The sequence below is a fragment of the Equus caballus genome, chromosome 4 (assembly GCF_041296265.1).
Source record: "Equus caballus isolate H_3958 breed thoroughbred chromosome 4, TB-T2T, whole genome shotgun sequence".
NCBI classification, from domain to species: Eukaryota; Metazoa; Chordata; class Mammalia; order Perissodactyla; family Equidae; genus Equus; species Equus caballus.
Window position 1 is genome coordinate 57,732,067 of NC_091687.1, and position 21,079 is coordinate 57,753,145.

At 38.3% G+C, this 21,079-nt stretch overlaps 1 protein-coding gene across 3 annotated transcripts in view; it reads left to right on the forward strand.

Moving 5' to 3' along the window:
- The window catches only part of DNAH11 (dynein axonemal heavy chain 11), a 295,727-nt gene that overhangs the window by 88,834 nt on the left and 185,814 nt on the right, over window positions 1-21,079 (forward strand). For all 3 annotated transcript variants that reach the window (XM_070264673.1, XM_023639347.2, XM_070264674.1), the window contains exons 29-30: window positions 626-775; window positions 3,568-3,801. In XM_070264673.1, the coding sequence (XP_070120774.1) occupies window positions 626-775; window positions 3,568-3,801 (384 nt within the window). The remainder of the gene's footprint in view (window positions 1-625; window positions 776-3,567; window positions 3,802-21,079) is intronic.

Here is a 21,079-nt window from a genome sequence, read left to right on the forward strand (position 1 = left end):
ACCTTTGTAGATGTAGCCTGGACTTGAGGTTTAAAATCTAACTGCCAGCTAATTTTAGTACCATCAACTTGACAAAGTCACCTAATATTCTAGCGTCAATTTCCTTATCAGTGAAAATGGGGAACTGCTATTCAGCTTATGTAACAGATGTGCTGTGCGGCTCAGTAAGTATCAGAGCCAGTGCACAATCACATAGGACTCAGCACAAGAGTAAGATTGTATCTAACTTACATTCACGTTTCAGATATTTTAACGTAGTTTTTTTATATATAATGATATGTCTGAATTTTAAAAACTTGACCACAAAATTCCCAGCAGGATGATTGCTACAGGAGTATGGCACAGAGGGAGGAGTTGGTAAGTCTCCAAGCTTCTAGTAGAAAATAGGTAACTTTGCACGGTAAGCATTCACCCAGCGCCTGATGACACAACCAGAGTGTCTGGCCATCAAGGTTATTTCAAACTCAGGAATTTAAGAAGTGATTTTTATTTTGAAGACAAACATTTTGAGACAACTCTGACCATATAAGGAAAGTTTTGTGACTTCATGTAGCATCATCACTAGCTTACCAGAGTATATCTCCATTAGGAAATGCTCTTATCTTTTCTGATTACCTTGTCTTAGGTAACACGTCATCTTGCCAAACTCTTCGACAGCATCTCAGACCTGCAGTTTGAAGAAGATCAGGGTGTTTCCGCATACAGCGCAATTGGAATGTACAGCAAAGAAAAGGAGTACGTCCCATTCCAAGCCACCTGTGACTGCACAGGCCATGTAAGATTTGATTAGGTGGTTTTTGATGCTAAAGGGATCTTTTCGGGATAATTTTTAAAGGTCAAGTTGAACAAGAAAAAACCAACTTTTGTCAAATCAGGCTTTGGTTCGTTTTGTGCTCAGAGATTCCTGTTTACCTGTGTCCACTGTGACAGAGGGCCACTCTGCCGTGCTTCCCAGTTTCTGCTCATTTGGCTTCAGCGCCCCGCAGGGTCTCAGGTGCTAGCAGTTGAACTAGATGGAAGGGACTGTTGCAGATTGAATGAGTGGACCCCAGAATTAGAAGCAAATGCGACCTGGTGAGTGAGTCTCCTACAAAGCATGTTGTTTTCCTCACTGCTTGGGACACAGGGAAGGGTTGGGGCGGAGCAGTGTCTTGCGGTAAAGCATGTTTTCAGGAGGCTTGTGGTGCAGGATTCGAATGTGAATGTTGTAAATGGCCGCTCCTGAATGAAGTTGATTGAGTCTACCGAGCTGATGTTGCGCACTCTAATCACCATGCGCACAGACAGTTAAGTTGGCATATTCTCTTCTCTCACAGCCAACTACCTCAAAAATATTCTTCACGGTTATCTGCAAGAACGGCTCATTAGGGTTTATGTAAGAGCTCGGGGTGTTTTCAGATGATTTAGAGGAGTTGTGTCTTTTTGTTCCGATGCTGGTAGCTTGGGTTAATCTGCAGAGTGGCTGAGGCAGTAGCCTCTATTACAGAACCCTTTGGGTTGAGGCAGGGAATGTTTTAAATTGTCCCTTGCAGAAACATGAAGGCAAGCTTTTTGGGTTTTTTTTTTTTTTTTTTGACAGGGGTTTTCTTTATTCCTCTCTCTTGCTTCTTAATATTGTCCCAGAAAAACCCTGCCAAATGATGGAGAAGCAGATGGTGGACTCCTTTGATTAAAATATATTTTTTGATCTCTTGGGCTCTTTAGGATATTATTACAATGATTAGAAAAAGTCACTATAAACCATCTTGACAAAGTGTGCTGTGGTCTGCTGCCTCCCCAGCAGACTGCTAGCCGACTGGCATAGTGCCCGGAAGGAGGACAGTCTAACTGATGGATATGGTTGTCACTAGCAGGAGCCCTTGATATTGAAAGTTTTCACAGTGTTCTAGTTTATTCTGTATGAGCAACTTATGCTAGAGACTTTGAGCATATAGCTACCCTCTAATTGCCATTGTCTTATAAAAAGTTGCTTTCACAGTAGGTCTTTTTTCTCCCTGCACTTTTGTGATTGGTTCCTCCCAGTTTTGTTTGCCTAGTGTTAATTGAATACCTACTAAGTACTAGATGCTAGATTAAGGTTTTGGGGATCCAGAAATGAATAAGACGTGGCCCCTGCCTTTGAGGAACTCAGGCTCCTTGAACAAGTGGATATACACATAATTAGTGATAATGGGTTGTGGTAGTTGTTATAGAGTGTTGGGCAGAATCTGGTAAAATATTAAAAAGGGAAGGATCAAGCAAGCATCTCCTCAGAGCTTGGTTCTCAACTCCTACTGAGCTAAGTTGCCATTGTTGGCATAGTCATCTGAACATCAACTTACACGTGTGTTTGGTCTTCCCAAATGGACTGGAAAGTTCTTGAGAACAGGTGGCCATACTGAGGACACGGATCCCAGAGTATCTGGGAGATGCTCAAAGGATGTCTGATTTACTGAAGGAACTTGTTGCTTGGTGACATTGAGTTGTGCTTAGTGACTAAAGCAGTGATTAGATCAGAGACCCTGAACTCAGACGTGTGAACAAAACTCAGCTAAGAGCCAAAGGCAGGCTTTTAGGGTGTCGGGCCGTGGCGAGGGCGGTGCTTCCTTTTTCCTTCAGCAGGGAAGGCTGTCAGCTCATCAACCGTGTACCACTCCTTCCCGGTTCTCCAGAGAAACAGGTTCCGGGAATGAATGCTGCTGCCATCCTCGCAGAGGCATGGAAGGGAATCAGTCGTAGCATCTTCAGCATCCCATGTAGTCCTTACAGTTTATTTATTATAGTAATTTTCTATTTGTCCAGTCAGTTATTTGCTCATAGTATATGTATCCTTTCTGTTATATAATATCATCCTATGAAAACAGATACAGGGATACATATAAGAAGCATATTTGGAGAGGATGGAAAACTGGCTGAAATATATTTTGGGGAGCAAAGTAAACTTGAATTTTTTTTTAAAAAGATTAATTTTCACAAGTCAGCAGTTGTCCTATCTCATACTCTCCTGCTGTCTAATTTTTGACAAGTGTGAAGATGAGAACTAGCAGGGAATGTAATTAAGATACTTGCTGAAAACACTTTGTCTTAAAACTAAAAACTATGAAGATTTTATAGAAGAATTTTCAGTAGATTTTAAAATGATCAAAAGATATGTTTAAAGAAGTCAATTTCCCATTATCCCCAAAGCTCTAGAATGTTACTCCAGCACTTTACTCTATAGTTTGGTTTCTCAAAACACTGTGTGTTACCAGAGGAATCTTGGTCTAGAACCCCCTTGTCTTCAAATCTGAAAAATGAGTAATCGAGAACAACGCCTCTAAGAGTGTGTAAGGTGATCAGCCGGCTGGTGAGTGACTTCAGATGAGCAGCGTCCCAGAAGAAGACAGGTTCGTGTAGGAGAGACTTCATCAGTGAGCTGCTCCCCTTCCTCTCTGAGTTATCCCTCGTCTTGTTTTCTACGTGAGTTTAAAATAAATCTGCCTGAGGCCTCACTTTCTGCGTGGCTTTGGAGCCCATGAGAGGATGGAATTATTCCTCCTCCACAGTTAAGCCTGTGTTCAGATGTTTCATTTCCATTTGCTTCAAAAGGTGGAAACGTGGCTTCTGCACCTTGAACAGACCATGCAGGAAACAGTGCGACATTCTATCACGGAAGCCATAGCAGCCTATGAGGAAAAACCTAGGGACCTGTGGATTTTCGATTTCCCGGCTCAAGTTGCACTAACTAGCTCACAAATCTGGTGGACGACAGATGTGGGAATAGCCTTCAGTAGACTGGAGGAGGGCTATGAAACGGCCTTAAAGGATTTCCATAAAAAACAGGTAATTTCTAGATTCGTGACTTCGAGACTTGAAGAGGTAAGCTTCATTCATTCATTCATTTGTTCATTTGTTCATCATTTATGTAATGTCTTCTGTGTGCAAGGCACCATGCTGGAAAGATTTCACCAATCAGTTGTTTAACTTTTCATTTTCTACCTCATGTTATCCTTCTAGTTTTCTACACGGGTTTTAAAGAACATCCATCATGTTCACAATCCCCCCAGGCTCTAGAATATCACTCATACCTAGACATTGTGCCTGTTTCTTTCCTTCTGTGTAAGACTATCTAGGTTGGTTGTGTATTTATAAGATATATGCATGATTTGCAAGATTCAAAAAGGTGGAGAGTTGTTCAACAAAGACAAATATTTTCATGTGTTTGGTTTTCTGTTAATTATAAATTACAGATGAGCAACTTTGGAAAAAACATCTATTTTGAATTTCATTTTATTCCTCCCAGTTGTGCCATGACCCGTACTTAAGCCTCTCATCTTAAGGTGTCCTCCCATCTTAGCCGGAGCAATTCAGAGATACAGCCTTTCTCTCCATTTAGAAATTAAGAGAATATTAGGCTTGGAAAGGAGTTTATATTAGTCTACCCTTCTTGTTTTCAGTAGAGAATGTCTGAATCTAGAGATACTGAACGACTTTCTCAATGTGGCACAATTTGTGAGTCAAAGTGGCAGGGCTGGCAGAATTCCGAATGCCTTCCACGACTCCCCGTTGCTTCTCCTCTTAGCAATACTTTAAACTCACTGCCTTGAAAATCAACTAGGTTCAGAGAGTGAAGGATACTTGTATTTTTAACACATTCAAGAATTTTAAGTTTTAGAATGTGTTGATTATTCCTTTCAATTTTGCTCTTTTAATCTTGAGTAGAGACCACCTAACTTACTTATGTTACAAAGGAAGTTTTTGTATCATTTACTTTTGGAGAAAAATATATTCTCCTCCATTTTACATCCTTAGGAAAATGGGGCATTGGTTTCTATTTAGTAGGCTTGAAGTTAGAGGATTAGATTGAAAGGAGTGACTGGTTTCCTCCCAGGGCAGTATCCCTGAAATTCTAGTCAGTGCCACTTGGATGAGGAAGCTAAGTAAGTAGTTACTTTTTTTTTTTTTGCTGAGGAAGATTGGCCTGGACCTACATCTATGCCAATCTTCCTCTATTTTGTAAGTGTGATGCTGACACAGCATGGCTTGTTGAGCGGTGTCTAGGTCCACACCCAGTATCCAAAACCTCAAACCCTAGGCCACCAAAGCAAAGCACGTGACCTTAAGCACTATGCCACTGGGCTGGCCCCTACATTTTCTTTTGGATGTAAATAATTGAGATAATTAAATTGCAATGAATTCTACTTACTTATAAAACTAACTTTCTGGTTAATTTATTGATATTTGTACTTTTATTATAACTATTTTTATTATATAGTTAAGTAAGGATATTTTAAAATACTTAGTTAAAATAATATCCTCTCTTAAATTTTAGCTGTTGTAAATCACTGCTCAAACTTAAATCTTTTAATGAACATGTTTCTGCTTAATCTGTTCTAATGGTTTTCCTCTCTTCATTTGGCTCTCCCTTGTCTCCAATTTATCAGTTTTTGTGATGATTAGAATATTTTGTTGCTTAAATCAGTAATGATATTTTATGGCTATTTCTTATTTATGTCAACTTTATTATTTTCAATTTCATGATTTATTGTTAAAGACAAAAATCCAGATACAGAAAGCAAAAAAAAAAAATGAGGATAATTTTTACAAAACACGCGTAGATTCACTTCCCACAGAACGCCATTGATGACATTTTGGTGTTAAAACATCAGAAGTCTTGCTCTATCTACTGTCTATCTGTATCTTTTTATGTGAATGTTTAGACATCTCTCTCTCTTTGTATGTATAGAAATATGTGTCAATATGTAGCTATTGACGTTGTAAGTGTAGCTATTTATGTTGATATATCTGTATATGGATATACATAGAAAAATATTTTTTTACATTTTGTTACTTTGTATTTTCACTCAATATTATCTACATTTTTCCTTGTCATAAATGTGTATCAAATTCACATTAAAAATGACCAAATAATATTCCCCTATATGGATATATCAGAATTTATTGCCTCCTTTCTACCTTCTTTGGGTTTACTTTCAGAGTCTGACTGCTTATCAGGCACTGTTCTGGGTTCTGTGGTCCCAGCAGTGAACTTCTTGCCCTCGTGGCGCTTACACTCTGTTGACTGTGAATGCATCTTACCTCTTCCTCACAAGGACCTTGGAACGCTTTTTCTAATCTCCACTTCCCATTTTACATGCCATTGTTTAACCTTAGTTTTTTTAATTCCCCACTAATTGTGTTGTTATTTTAAATCTTACGTAGATTTACCAACACATTTAGCAGTGACTTGGCTCATTATTTTCCACCCCATTTCTTAATTCTGAATTCAATTCCCTTCTTCCTCTAATGTATCTTGTAGCAATCTATGCAGTGATATATAATAAGTAGGAAATTTTCTGATCCTTTGTCTGTATTTTGACTTCCTTCTTGATAGTTTAGGTATAGAATTCTATGTTGAGACTTACTTTCTTTCAGAACTTTAAAAATATTATTCCATTATCCTTGTGGCTTTTATTGTCATTGTTATGAAGTTTTAGGTCAAATTATTTTTCCTGTCTTTTGTCTTTGGCTGCTTTTAATTTTTCTTTTTTTCTTATTATGGTTCTGGTATTTTATTATACTGTGTCTAGTTGTGGATTTTTTTTTCCTGCTTTTAAAATTTAGCCTACTGAGGACTCAGTGAACTTCTTGAATCTTCAGTTATGTCTGTCTTCAATTTGGGAATATTCTCTTCTATTTTTTCTTTGAATGATGCCGTTCCTCTATTGGCTCTGTTTTCTTTTTTCTAGAATTTTTTTTTAATGGAAGATTCACTCTAAGCTAATGTCTGTTGCCAATCTTCCTGCTTTTTTTTTTTTTTTCCTTCCTTTCCCCCTCTCAAAGCCCCACTAACAGTTGTGGATAGCTGTGAATTCTTCTGGTTCTTCTATATGAGCTGCCACCACGATATGGCTACTGACAGACGAGTGGTGTGGTTCTGCACCTGGGAACCATGCCCGGGCCACCTAAATGGAGTTCACAGAACTTTAACCGCTAGGCCATCAGGTCTGTCTCTCCTTATCTAGAATTTTATCAGCTGTATGGTGAACCTTCTCATGCTGTCCTCCCTGTCTTTTAAGCTCCATTTCGTATTTTCAAATTCTCCACCCTTTTGTGCTACAATTTAGGTGACTTTTTGTATGTATCTTCCAGTTCACTAACTTTTTTCCTGTAGCATAATGATTAAGAAAGAGGAATGCAGGGCCAGATTACATAGGTTCAAATCTCAGCTTTACCATTTATTTGTTAGCTGTGTGACTTTGGGCAAGTTATTTAACCACTCTGTGCCTCAGTTTCATGATCTGTAAAACAGGCATAATAATAACACCTGCATCATTGCATTGTTAGAAGGATTAAATTAGTTAGTGTATGTAAAACACTATTAAAAAGTGCTAGACAGATTAAACACTATGTGTTAGCCATTGCTACTTTTATTATGAAAATAATGATGACAACAGCAGTGACCATGGTGTCTAATGTGATGTATAATTAGCTTAATGAGTTTTCCCCCCAAAATTTATCATAACATTTTCCAAACATACAAAAAGTTGAAAGAATTATATAGTGGTGTGCATACCTACCACCTAGATTTTACAGTTAACATTTTGTTTTATTTTCTTTATCATGTTATCTGTGCTTTGTCTAACCCTGTATAGATCCATCAATCCATCTTATATCTATGAGTGATTTCAAAGGAAGGTGCAGAAGTCAATAATCTTTACCCCTAAACACTTCAGTGTACATGCTCGTTTCCTCAGTTTAATTTAGTTATTCTATGTCAGTTTCCCAGAGTTCTTTTGGTTCTTTAAAAATCAGTTTTTATGATGACATCTCTTCATTATGGTTTTATAATTTCATTATTTCAAAAAGACATTTTAATAATCTTATTTAGATTGTTCTTGCTAGCTCGAGTTCTTTTGAGGCTGATTCTTCTGTTAAGGTGAATTTGTTTTTTGTATGTTCCCTTTTAAGGCTTTCTCTATCTAGGTCTGTATTTTCTGTGGGAATTCTCCATTTCCTGGGCTGAGCAGATGTCCCTGTCGCGTGTTTTTCCCTTGTGTCTCCCAGGTCTCTACGGGTTTTCGGGTCTGCATTGGTTTTGTGGTTGGTTACTCCGTTTAGGATTTCCACTTCGTGTTGGCAGAGTCAGTTTGGTTACCACAGCTTCACATGGCACAGGCTTGAGATTTTGAATTTAGGGGATTTTTTCTTAGCCAAAGCCCCAAGATATTTTAAGCTTTCGTCTTGCTTCTCTGAGCTGGTGGGTAGAATTTTCCTAGAACCTTTTATTGGACACTGTAACAGTTTGAGGATCTCAGCTTATGTCGGCATCTCAGCTCCAATTCCCCTTCTGGCTCAGGGAGTGTGAGAGGCAGGGAGCAGAGCTGTTCTGTTCCTGTGTGGTGGTCTAAGCCACGGTCTCCATCTATTTGGGTTTCTCCCCAAACCCTGCTGTAGGCTGACCTGGCATCAGCCTGTTAACCTCATTCTGCTGCTCTGGCTTTGAAGCACATTGCCGGCATGGAGGAATATCACACACTCCGAGCCCTCCCCACCCTCAACTTCTGTCGCCTTCTTCCTTTCCACCTCTCACATATTTGACTATGTACTTTGCATATGGATGTCGTTTGTTTTATTTAAGTCTTTTGTGTTAATAAAGGAATTGTCCATTCAGCTTAATCCCATATGTTGCAAGACTCCCTATTACTACTATAATTTACTTAATACTGGCTATTTAGGTTGTGTTTTGATTTTTGGCTATCATTATTAATATTGCAGTAAACAGTCTTGTATATACATACATGTCGCATGTGTTTTTCTGTATTATTTCAGGATAAATTTCAAGATGTAAAATTGCTAGGTCAAAGAGTATTTTTTAAGCCGTTGGAGAATCTCGTCAAATTTACCTTTCCAGTATCACCATAAGAGAAGTGTCCACTTCTGGGGCCGGCCCCGTGGCCGAATAGTTGAGTTTGCGTGCTCTGCTTTGGCGGCCCAGGGTTTCGCTGATTCGGATCCTGGGAGCAGACATGGCACCGCTCATCAGGCCATGCTGAGTTGGCGTCCCACATAGCACAACCAGAAGGACCTACAACTAGAATATACAACTATGTACTGGGGGGACTTTGGGAAGGAAAAAAAAAAAAGAAAATTGGCAACAGATGTTAGCTCAGGTGCCAATCTTTTTTTTTTTAAAAAAATAAGTGCCCATTCTTTCCCGTGTCATCAACTTGGGTTGATTCTTATAGCTAACGTTCCTCATATCCCAGTAGCTTTAGCTTATTCAACTAATTAAGAGAATTTACCTTTTTCTCCCTTAAAATAGTTTTAAAGTTTTCCATTTTGTTCAAGAGTTATATAATGTTTCTTTTTCATGTTGAATGAAAAATAGACAAAGAGGGTGGTTTATGAAGAAAGCATTTATCTGCTTAATTATGAAACACTTCTAGTACGAATTCAAATGTTTGACAGACCAGCCAACAGATGCCTTCAATGCAGTATTTCAATTTTGCAACTGATGCTATTCTGCGTATCAGACAAGCTAACATTTGAACACTGTTAGAGCTGTAGTTGGGTTCATGGGAAGTGTGTGCATCTAAATTGAAACCCCTTCAGTTTTCACTCTTTAAAAATGGATGTAACCATCTGCTGGAGTTTGTTTTTAGTTAAAATTACTCTTGCTAATACGAGCAGTTTTTAAAATGAACTTTCATCCTTTAAAATAGCTTAATTTTAAAACTGAGATCAGACTTGGCTATACTTGATGATCTGCCTGGACAAGTAATTTCTTTCCCTAGTTCTCACTTCCAAATTGTAGTGAGCTAAATACAGATAATTAGTTTAAATTCTATTTCTCCCCTAGACATATTGTGATTATATGTTAGATAATATTGGGATTAAAGGCAAAAATACTGCATTTTGGATATATAATCCCACCTTGCCAGAGTCTTTAAAAATATGACAAATACAGTAAATTTAGTTTCTCAGATTTGAGGGTTCCTTGGCAAAAGTATTTTGTTTTGGGATCTAGTAAGAAAGTTTTTCCTCTCTTTATTATTGATCTGTGTGAAAATCATCAAAAAAGAGATGGAAACATTTTGGACTTTAAAAAATTAATTACTAGTGTGCTGGGACATTCCCAGAGTACTTTTAATAAGACTCCTGATAAGCCGTGTAAAACATTTCTCGTTACCCATACGTTCTTCCCTACCACAGAGACTCGCAATATTATGCGTAGAAGAAAGAGACTCTCGTTTTGCTGCTGAGGGCCAATTTTTGGCCTCACTTTTAGTCACTGAGAAAGTCAGAAACAATTGGATACAACTTGGATAGTGTTTTTATCTTCTAACCTATGCCCTAACCCTATTCCCTGAATGAGGAAGCCTGTGAAGATTGCAGTTATCCAGTGTATTTTGGAAGCAAGTAATTTTTTTCCCTTTATAGAAAAGTGTGATCTGTTAGCCACCTGCTTTATAATATAGCAGAAGCCCACAAGATCGTGAGTAGAACACATCGTCTCCACCTCCCCTCTCATCTGTTAAAAGAAAATTTTTCCACAATTTACTGATCTGGTAGGCTTTTATTCAATGATTCATGAATCAGGCAGCATCCAATCTAGCAGGTGAAAGGAGCTCCAAAGAGCTGTATAAGGCAAGAGATTTTTATAGACCAAAGTGAGCAGGAACAAGGAAGTTATCCTGGGCATTTACTGATCGGATAAAGCAGGGTTGCCTTCCTTGTATGGAACAAAGGGAGGTCCTGGAGCCAGGTTAGGTAACTGGTGCCGAGTAGGCAAGCACTGATTTTGACCTAGCCTGTCGTTTCTGGGAGAGCTGAGCATAGAAACCGTTAAGTTTTGGTTTGCTGCCATGGAGCTTAGCATGAGCGACGCCATCTTGGGCCTATTATGGTTACTTTAACACATCAAAAATTATATTGAATGACAAGTAAGGTATAAAGAAGAGATCATACTGTACCTGGAAATAGTGGGCCAGATAATTTGAGGAATGCCTAGATACTGACAACAGATGAAATTGAACTGATAGGTAACTAAGAACAGAGAAAAACTACAAACATAGTAAAAAGAGAAAGCTGTTGCAATGATAAGTTCATTTTTATCCCAATGGAATTCCAGAGAAATTGCAAACTCAGATTCAATAAATATAAACATGTGGTGTCTGTGGTCAGTGATAAGGATTAAGTGTGGAAGAGGTAGACAGTTGACCATTTCTGTCTCCTGTACATCCCAAGAAATGATCAGTGAAGGCATTTGTCCCCAGGATAAACCCTGAGACATGCTTCATAAACACAGTGAGACATTTTTGAGGACTCCTGCCATGACTATGTCTTGACTCAAGAGCTTGAGTCAGGCAACTTTTTCTGTGAAGGATGGGATTGTAAATATTTTAGTCTTTATGGGCCATGTAGTCTCTTTTACAACTACTCATCTCTGCTGTTGTAATAGGACAGAAGCCATAAACAATTTTTAAATGAATGGGCATGACTGGATCCCAGTAAAACTTTATAAAAACAGGCGGTGGGCCAGATTTGGCTCATGGACTGTAGTTTACCAACCTCTGTTCTAGAAAAAAATCAGAACAGATCCTGAAGTAATTCAAGATCCCCACAATGAGAGATGGAGGTAAGAGAAAAAGCGATTTGTTGCACATATATTCCATGAGTCCAGTCTAATCCATTAACCCAAGAGTGGTTTCTTTGAACAGTAACACTGACAAAGATTTGCAGTTCAGAGGAGAAGGCAAAAACAACAAAAGATAGGGAAAGGAAATATTAACCCTTATTGGAAAGAGATTTAAAAAAGACTATATGACACTATGTGGTTTTATGCTAACAATTGAAGTTGAAAATCTAAATGAAATGGATGATTTTCTATAACTACTGTTTCAAAAGTTCATTCAAAATGAGGCAGAAAACTCGAGTAGGCCAGTAACCACAGAAATAATTGAAATGGTGGTCAAGGTAAAGTTGTATACCCTCTAAATAGAGCTGTGTTCCAATGGTTTTATCAGACATTCAAAACAGATAAATACCATGTTGTAGCAACTGTTCTAGAGTGTAGAAAATGGAAAGATTTTTTTACTCCTTTTATGAAGTTCTAATAAACTTGATGCAAAAAAGCAAGCAATGATAAAGTACAAAAGAAAATTCTGTTGGCTAGTCCCACGAATTAGGGTATCCTCCTTTTTGGTCTGGATTTTTCATTTAACACTGTTGGGAGACAATCCTTTGTGGGTCTCACATTTTGTACATCTTATGAACAGAGATACTGACTGCTTTTGTTCTAAACTATCTTTGCAAGGATGTTTGTGTAGGAAACATCCTTGGAAGACAGAGATAGCGTCTCTTTTGAGAGCAAAGGGCAGTTTGGCTTGCTGTCCAGTACAATAAAGGTAATAGCTCCTTCCAGGGCAGAGGTCAGGCATGCTTACTGTCTGTTAGAAAAGGTTTGAGCTCCCTAAATGCAGGCTTCCTCTGCTGTGACGCAACTACTGCATGTGCAAGCATCATATGGCTGTTTTCTGGCTACCTTTTGAAAGTTGAGGGTCAGGGACCAGTACGTGCTGATACTCTGGTATTGCTCAATGCTATTGCTCTGACTAATAAACTGTCCTTTATCTGTGACCCACGAGTCTTCTGCCAGCATCCATGAATCTGTGGCAGAGTAACTTAGCATATAAGTGAAGTAAAATCTCAGACCCTTCCCATTTCTTGACAAACATGTTTTCAGGAGTCGTCCATGTTGTTGTAGGTATTAGAACTTCATTTTTTGTTGTTTAGTATAAATACATCACACTTTGTATATCCATTATGTTAATTGACATTTGAGTTTCAAGTTTGGGCTATTATTTCCAAAGCTGCTTGAAACATTCTTGTACAAGTCTTTTTGTGGACATGTATTTTCATTTCTCATGGTAAATATCTAAAAGTGAAATTGCTGCATCTCGGGAAGGTATATGTTTAACCATTTAGGAAACTGCCACACAGTTCTCCATTGTTACATTCCTATCAATAAAGTGACAGAATTCTAATTGCTTCATATACTGGCCAGTCTTGAGTGTTGTCAGTCTTGACAATTGCAGCCAATCCAGTGGGAGTAAAATAGTATCTCATTGTGGTTTTAATTGACTTATCTCTCATGTCTAATGACGTTGAGCAACTTTTCACGTGTTTGTTGGCATTCACATATCTTCTATTATGAAATGTTTGTTCAAATATTTTGCTCAGTTTTTTTTTAAGTGGGATGTTTGTATAATGTTGGTTGGAGGATTTCTTTGTTTTGTCAGGAAATGAATAGACTACTTGTTCTATTAATGGTATATTGGGTGAATAGAATGTTTTAATTTTGATGTAGTGTATCAAATTTTTCTTCTACAATTGATGCTTTTTGTGTAATATACAAGAAATTCTTGCCTATCTCAATGTCACAAAGATATTCTATTTCCTTCTAGATGCTTTATGGTTCTGGGTTTTTCATTTAGATCTCTTTACATCTTTTCTTTTTCCATTGAATTAACTTGGAAACTTGGTTAAATATCAAATGACTGTATATAAGTGAGTCTGTTTCCAGACTCTCCTGTTTCATTTATCTATTTTTCTGTCTTTATGCCGAATCTACACTGTATTAATTACTGTAGCTTTATGGTAAGCCTTGAAATCATGTTATATATCGCTTCCAACTTTGTTCTATTTTTTGCAAAATTATTTAGGCTATTCTAGGTTCTTTTAATTTCTACATAGATTTTATTGTTACATTATTTATTTTAAAAAGCCTTCTTAATCTTTTAGCCTAATTTAATTTTAACTGAGATGACATTGAATATAAATATAAATGTTGGGACGATGGAGGTCTTAACAATGATGATGATTTTTTTTTTTACTTGCAGTAACAAATGATCATTTTTGTAATCCAAGAATATGGTGTATCTCTCAATACAGGTCTGCTTTAATTTCTCTCAACAATGTTTTCTGTAGTTTTTAATATAGAGGTCTTGCACTTTCCTTGCCAGACTTATTTTTAGATAGCTGATATGTTTTGATGCTGTAAACATACATTAATTAATTTTAAATTTTATTTTCCAGTGTTTGTGGCTGGTATATAGAAGTATATTGATTTTTTAAACATTCACCTTGTGTCTTGGGACTTTGCCAGATTTGCTTACTAGTTTTAGTGGAGTTCTTTTTTTTTTAATAGTGTTGTAGGGCTTTCTATGTACGTAAACATACCATCTGTAAGTAATGTTTTACTTCTTGTCTTCCATTCTTTTTTACCCTTTATTTTCTTTTCTTGAGTTATTGAACTGGCTAGGACCTCTAGTACAATGTTGACTAGAAACAGTGAGAGCAGCATCTTGGCCTGTTCCCAGTCTTGGTAAGAATAGTTGAGTGTTTCACCATTAAATTTGATAGTAGTTATAGGGTTTTGTAGATGCCCTTTCTCAAATAAAGGAAAATACTTTCCATTACTACCTACTGAGAAGTTTTATCTTGAAGAGGCGCTGAACTTTTTCAGATCTGTTGAAATGTTTGTGTGGTTTGCCTCTTTCATCCTATTACTGTGGTGAATTTTTGAATGTTAAGCCAACTTTGCATTCCTGAAATAACCTCCACTTGGTTACGATATATTACCATTTATATATGTATATATTTTTTGTCGGACTCTATGCTAATGTTTCGTTCAGGAATTCTGTATTTATGTTTATAGTGGACATTTATCTGTAATTGTCTTTTCTTATAATATCTTTAACAGTTTTGGGATCAGGATTATGCTCCTTAAAAGGAATTGGAAACTATTCCATTCTCATGTATTTTGTGAAAGAATTTATGATAGAAACCACTGGTGATGCCATCTGGGCCCGGAGTTTTCTTTATGGAATATTTTTAAATTATAAATTAATTGATTTCTTGATATGCTACTGTGTAGCTTTGTTTCTTTCTTGTGCCAGTTTTGGAAATTTCTGTTTTTCAAGATGTTTATCTCTTTCATCTAAGTCAGAGGCAGGCAAATTATGACCCTCTGGCCAAATATGGCTCAGTGCTTATGTCTAAGTGGAGTCACGATAGAGGCCGTGTAGCCTGTGAAGTGTACAACGTGTACCATGTGGCCCTTCACAGGAAAAGTTCGCCATCCCTGAGCTACGTTTTCAGACGTGTTGATGTGAGTTGCTATTCTTTTCTCAACATCCATTCGGAGGATCTGGTGTCACGTCTTCCTTTCGTTCCTGGTATTGCTGATTTGTGTTTTCTTGCATTTTTCCTTAATCAGGCTTTCTAAGTATTTATCAATTTTATTTGTATTTTTGAAGAACTAACCTTTTACTTTGATTTTCTCTATTGTTTGTTTTATATTTCACTAATTTCTGCTTTATCTTGATTATTTCCTTCTACTTATTTTGAAGTATCCCTACTCTCTTCAATTTGCTCCCCTTTTTCAAGTTTCTCAAGGTGGGAGCTTAGATTATTGATTTTACACCTTTTACTTTTCTAATATGAGTATTTGAAGGAAACTTTATAACTTGAAGAATATCTTCCAGAAACCTGCAGAGAAAATCATGCTGAATGGTGACACATAAGAATCATTTCCATTAGTGTCAAGAATGAGGTAATGATGTTCACTGTCTCTGACATTCGTTGCTCAATATTGTACTGGTGGCTTTAGCAATATGATTAAAGAAGAAGTAGGAAGTGAACACGGGAGAGGATTCCACAACACAGGCCCTGGGAGTGACAACGAGTATGGAGTCTGGTCTGTTTTGTAATTTCCTTTGTTCTAGCTGGTGGAAATGAAAGTCTGTTGTTTCTGATATTGCCGAAGCCAAAACGTTGCCGTGTTTCAGGATTAGAGATCCTTGTTGTTATTGTTTTGAAACAAAAAGAACATTATTTCTGTGTTATGTCCAGTCGGAAAAGGATTGTAGCTGACCCCCCAAAGTACTTGAGCCGTGATATTGCAATGTTAACTTTGATTTACAGAGCTGAGGACCTCAAGCTCTAGATTTTAACATTTCTACAGAGGGGCCTCTTCCAGCTGCTTTGCCGTGGTGGCTTGGGTGTCCCTAGATTGGGAACTCTGCCATGCCTGATGCTAGTGAAATTGCAAGACTTCTACTGCTACAAGGAAAATGTTCTTACTGTGTTGTTCTATTTAAACCTATAATATATGGGGATTTAGCTCTTTAAGTTCACATACTTGGCCTCTTTATGCCATACTGCCACAGGAGCTGGGTCAGGACGAACTTCAGGATCAGCTACCACTGCCTATCAGGAACCAGCCCTTCTCTCTGACCTTAAGTCTATGACTTTCTATACCTGACACCTTCCTTCATGGTGAGTTCACCATCATCCCACCAAGCAAGCTGGCCTCTTTGGGAACACCATAGTGTCTTAAACATGTATATCATATAAACCTCAGTGGTGGTCAGAAAGATTCTCTTTCTTGGGAATTGTTTCCGTGTTTATCTAAATAAGAGAATTCATAGGTGAGGGATACCTAATTACATCCCTCTAACCACCAAAATCATTACAGATCAGCTCTTGCCTGGCCAAGATGTCCTGTTAATGAATATGTTATCTGCATGGGGAAGTTTTGCTTATATTGTTTATAAAATATACAGAAAATCCTCGAATCATATACTAAATCCTGGCTCTACAATTTATAACTGTGTGATCTTGGGCAAATCACATCATATTCTCATGTATAAAATTGGAGTAATAATATCCTCATAGGGTTCTTGTGATGATTAAATTAGAATACACACACAGGTATACAGAGGCATACACATGCACCCACACAATGTCTGTTAGATAGTAAGTGCTTAATACATGTTAGCTCTTATTATCTGCTGATGCCATTAGAGAGCAACTAGATAGTCGCCATGGGCTGATGCTCCACCTTCTGCAGCATTCTCTTGTTATAACGGGAGGATAGCCTCTGACTGGAGCTATTTCTCCACCTGCGCTCTGGGACTCTCAGGATTTCCCTGACTACCTTTTCTACTGTGTCTTCAAATTCTCACTCTGGCTCATTCCCATGAGCAATTAAATATTCCCAAGTCTCTCTCAAAATAACCACCAAAAATTGTTCCTTGATGCCACATCTCCTTCCATTTCCTGCTCTATCTCTCTTACTTTTATTATAATGAAACTTTTAGAACTAAATATCCCTACTCTCTTGTTTCCTTTTCTCATCTCCTGCTCTCTCCATGACCCATTTCTACCACTTGACTGAGTCTGTTTTTTATGTTAGAAAACACTTCCTCCATCTTCAAATACTCTGTTCCCTTATATTTATGTTTATTTTAATTCCATTTTTCCACCTGCTTCCGGGGCTATTTTTCAATTTTCTTTCCCCTCTTCCTCCTCCTGCCCCTTAAATATTTCTATTCCTTGTGGCTCTATATTAGGTCCCTTTTTCTTTTCACCACACCACATATTCCTAGCTAATTTCATCTACTTCGATGGCTGCTGAGTTTCTGTTGTAACATGCTGATGCCTTTGATCCCTGGCTCAGACCTCTCTCCTGAAGCACAGCCAGGAGCATACTGGACGTTTCCGTTAGAAGTCTACAGGCATATCCAACATAGAACATTCAAAATATATTCACTCTTCTCAAACCTGTTTCTCCACTCTTGCCAACTTCAGAAAAAAAAATCAACGTTCTTCAGTTGCTCACACTTGAAGCCCACTTGACTCTTCTTTCACCCAGTATCCAGTCAGCCAGCAAATCTCTTCAGTCGCCCTAAATGTCTCTAGTCTCACTGTTTTCTCCACTGCTTTAATATCCTAGTCCCAACCACTTTCTTTTCTCACCTGGATAAGCATAGCATCCCTCTCTCTGGTCTTTCTCCAGTCTTACTTCCCTCCAATTCATCATACTACAGGCAGAGAAGTCTTCAAAAAACACAAATCTCGTTATCACCCCACCTCCCCAAACCCTTCAGCAACATCTCATTGCCCTTGGATTGGAGTTCAGACTCCTCACTAAGCTGGCCTAGCCCTGCGCGTTTGGGCCCTTGCTCCCCTCTCTGGTGTCCTTGTGCACCTGGTCTGCCTCTCTCTCCCGCTCTGGCCATTCTAGACTTCCTTCAGTTCCCTGACACCTGCTCTGTCACACAGGCTGCTTCCTGTGGCTTAAACACTGCTTCCCTGTGCGGCCAACCCCTAAGTTCTCTACAACCTAAATGATACTCATTCTTTAGGTCTTAGCATAAATAACTTCTCCTCCAAAATGTCTTTCCAAGCCCTGGATTAGACAGGGCCCTATTTCTGTGTGCCGTCATAGTACTTTATACTTGGCCCTAGCAAAACAATTATAATTGCTTTTCTGCATTCTTCATTGGCCTGTACGCCCTGGAAAGAGTAACCACATGTGTCTTACCATGTGAATGAGTGAAGGAGAGAACAAAGCATTGTTCTGCTGTGTATTGTTGCTGTCATTCATTTGTTCATTTCTCTCTTCCTTCATTCATATAATGAATGTCTACTGAGAACATATTTTATGCCAGCCACTGTGCTAGGTGTGGCAGTGTTGTACTGAATAAGGGCCTTGCTCCTTTAGAGCTTCTAGTCAAGTGGAGGAGACAAACAGTAAACAAGGAAATGAATAAGTGACTGATAGGATACTAGTAAGCGCCATGAAGAAAATAAAATAGGAACATGTAGGATAATTGGGTAGGGGGTAATAGAAAATAGGACAGCCAGGGAAGGCTGACGTGAGGAGGTGAATTTGAACTAAGACTTGAACGATGAGAAGAAGCCAACTGTACAAAGGTCAGAGGGAAAGTGACTGCAGGCAGATGGAACAGTTTCTGTGGCCTTGAAGCTGCCCTGATGGAGGAACAAGGAGAAGGCCAGAATGCCTGGAGGGAGGTGAGGAGTGGTGGGAGGTCCTGGAGGGCCTTGTGCTTATGCACAGGAGTTTGGTTGTACTTGCAGGTTGGCTTCTTTCTGGTTCAAGATAAGCTGTACTTATGCTCCAGCTAAAGCCGAGATGTACCAGGAAAACAGCCACATGAGTTTCAGAGGGCTGTAGGTAACTGACTTGAGGCAAACATCCTTGAGCCAGTAGAAAATCATGTAATACTGCTTTGATCAAGGGCAAGAAGAAATGCTAATTACATGATAGGCTATAGATAGATATTTAAGCTATCAAGGAACATTTTTTATGTCACAGACCATAAACTTGTATTCAATTATAGTACGACCATATAGTAATTGCTGCCTGACGCCACTGCCCAAATGATAGACTTTTTATAACTACTGTTTATTTTTATGTGAACAGAGTTTTATCACTTGAAAAAGAGCATCATTGGGAAGGTTTAATCTCGAGAGACAATATAAGATCCCTAACATATGATGCTGTGCATATAATGTTTACGAGCTGTATTTTAAATCATCTTTCACTTGACTGAATGTTGGTGAAAAATAAATCAGTAATGGAGAAATCAGAGGTTGTAGGGAGGCTCAGACCAGACAAGGCATGTGAAAGCCCTTGAAATGATAAGGGTTCTTACAAGGCATGAGATCTTATTACTGTTGTTACAACCAACTCTTTTTAACCAAATACTGGTACTGATGTAAGGTTTGAGACTGTAAAGCCTGGGAATCTTGACTCTGATGAGAAAATATCCAATGCCAAAACACCTCTCTTCTAATCAACATCTGTATAAATTTTGTTGAGAAACTTACATGTGCGTGGTACATTCATTTATCTGTTTCGGGAAACACTCACTGAGCACCTGCTGTTTGACAGCTAGCACCGCAGTGGCTCTGAGGACAAAGCACTGAACAAGACAGACACAGAACCACCTTTCCATTGTGTTTGATTTTAAGTCTCTCTGGAATGCGTCTTGCACAGTCACAGTTTCTCCAACTTGAAGGTGGTAGGTGGGTCAGTCTTCTGGAGGCTGGTACAGGGAACCCATGTGATGTGAACAGTAAGACCTCAGGCGCTAAGGTCAGACTGTTGGGTTGGGATTCCGCCTCCCCTGCTTGGTAAATGTGGTCCCTATGTCGGTGACTCAGTTTCCTCATTTGAAAAATTAGGATGATAGTAGATTGTTGCAAAGATTAAGTGAGATGATATAGGCAATATGCTTAGTCAATGCCTGGCACATTGTCCATTCTCCTTTAGAGTAAATTGTGCGTGTTATAGTTGTTGTCTTCGTGCCTTCCTTCTCCATTCTTACGAGAGTTACATAACCTTCTTCATTTCAGCCACAAAGCAGTCTCAGGGAAGTCTGCAGTGTTTGATACTTTCTGGGATGTGACATAGTACTATAGGGAACACGTTTTTGACAGTAGGCTACAAACGTTTGAGAAGCTCTGGTGATATGCCATATTTACTTATTAGCAACTCTTTGAGGAGCTCACAGTTTATAGTTGACTGTCCTTTGAACAGCCAAAAAGGAAAGGGGACAGTATTATTTTACAATAGGCTACCCTGGAATAAGGCAGAATTGTGAGTATCTTTCAAACCTTTCTGACCACAATTAACAGCAGGAAGTATTTTATATCAGATAAGTTTACACATGTATGTATACACTCAAAAGTCTGAAACTGAAATAAGTTTCGGAAAACAATACACCCTCTTGCTACTATAATGCAACATTTTCTATTCCAGGTCATTCCATTCCATTTAATCCCTTTCCATTCTATGGGAAGAGACCAGTAATTTGAAAAATATTCATCTAAGAAATTGATAAACCTAAACTAGACTAAGGATATGACATAAGAAGTGAGATAGTCTTCAGCTCTATGTTTTAAATGTTTTCTGAGTAATCTTCCTATCTCCTATGCAAAAAACAAACAAACCAACCCCCAAAAACAAAAAAAAGCTTAATATTTAGTTCTTGCTATACTTTTATAGACGTTAGCTCAATTTGACCTTCTAAAATTTGTAGTCATTTGTACTCCAGCAAAGTTGTGGACTAGATCATCATGAGGGTAATAGGTCCATTCAGTGCAACCAAGAAACTTTGTTTCTACCTCTGGCTTTGTCATTATTTGCAAGTTCACCTGTCTTCTCTGAGTCTCAGCTCAGGGGCGGGGAGTGGGGCAGGGCGATGGTAATAATATTTACTTTATGTCAATTAATTAATTTAAT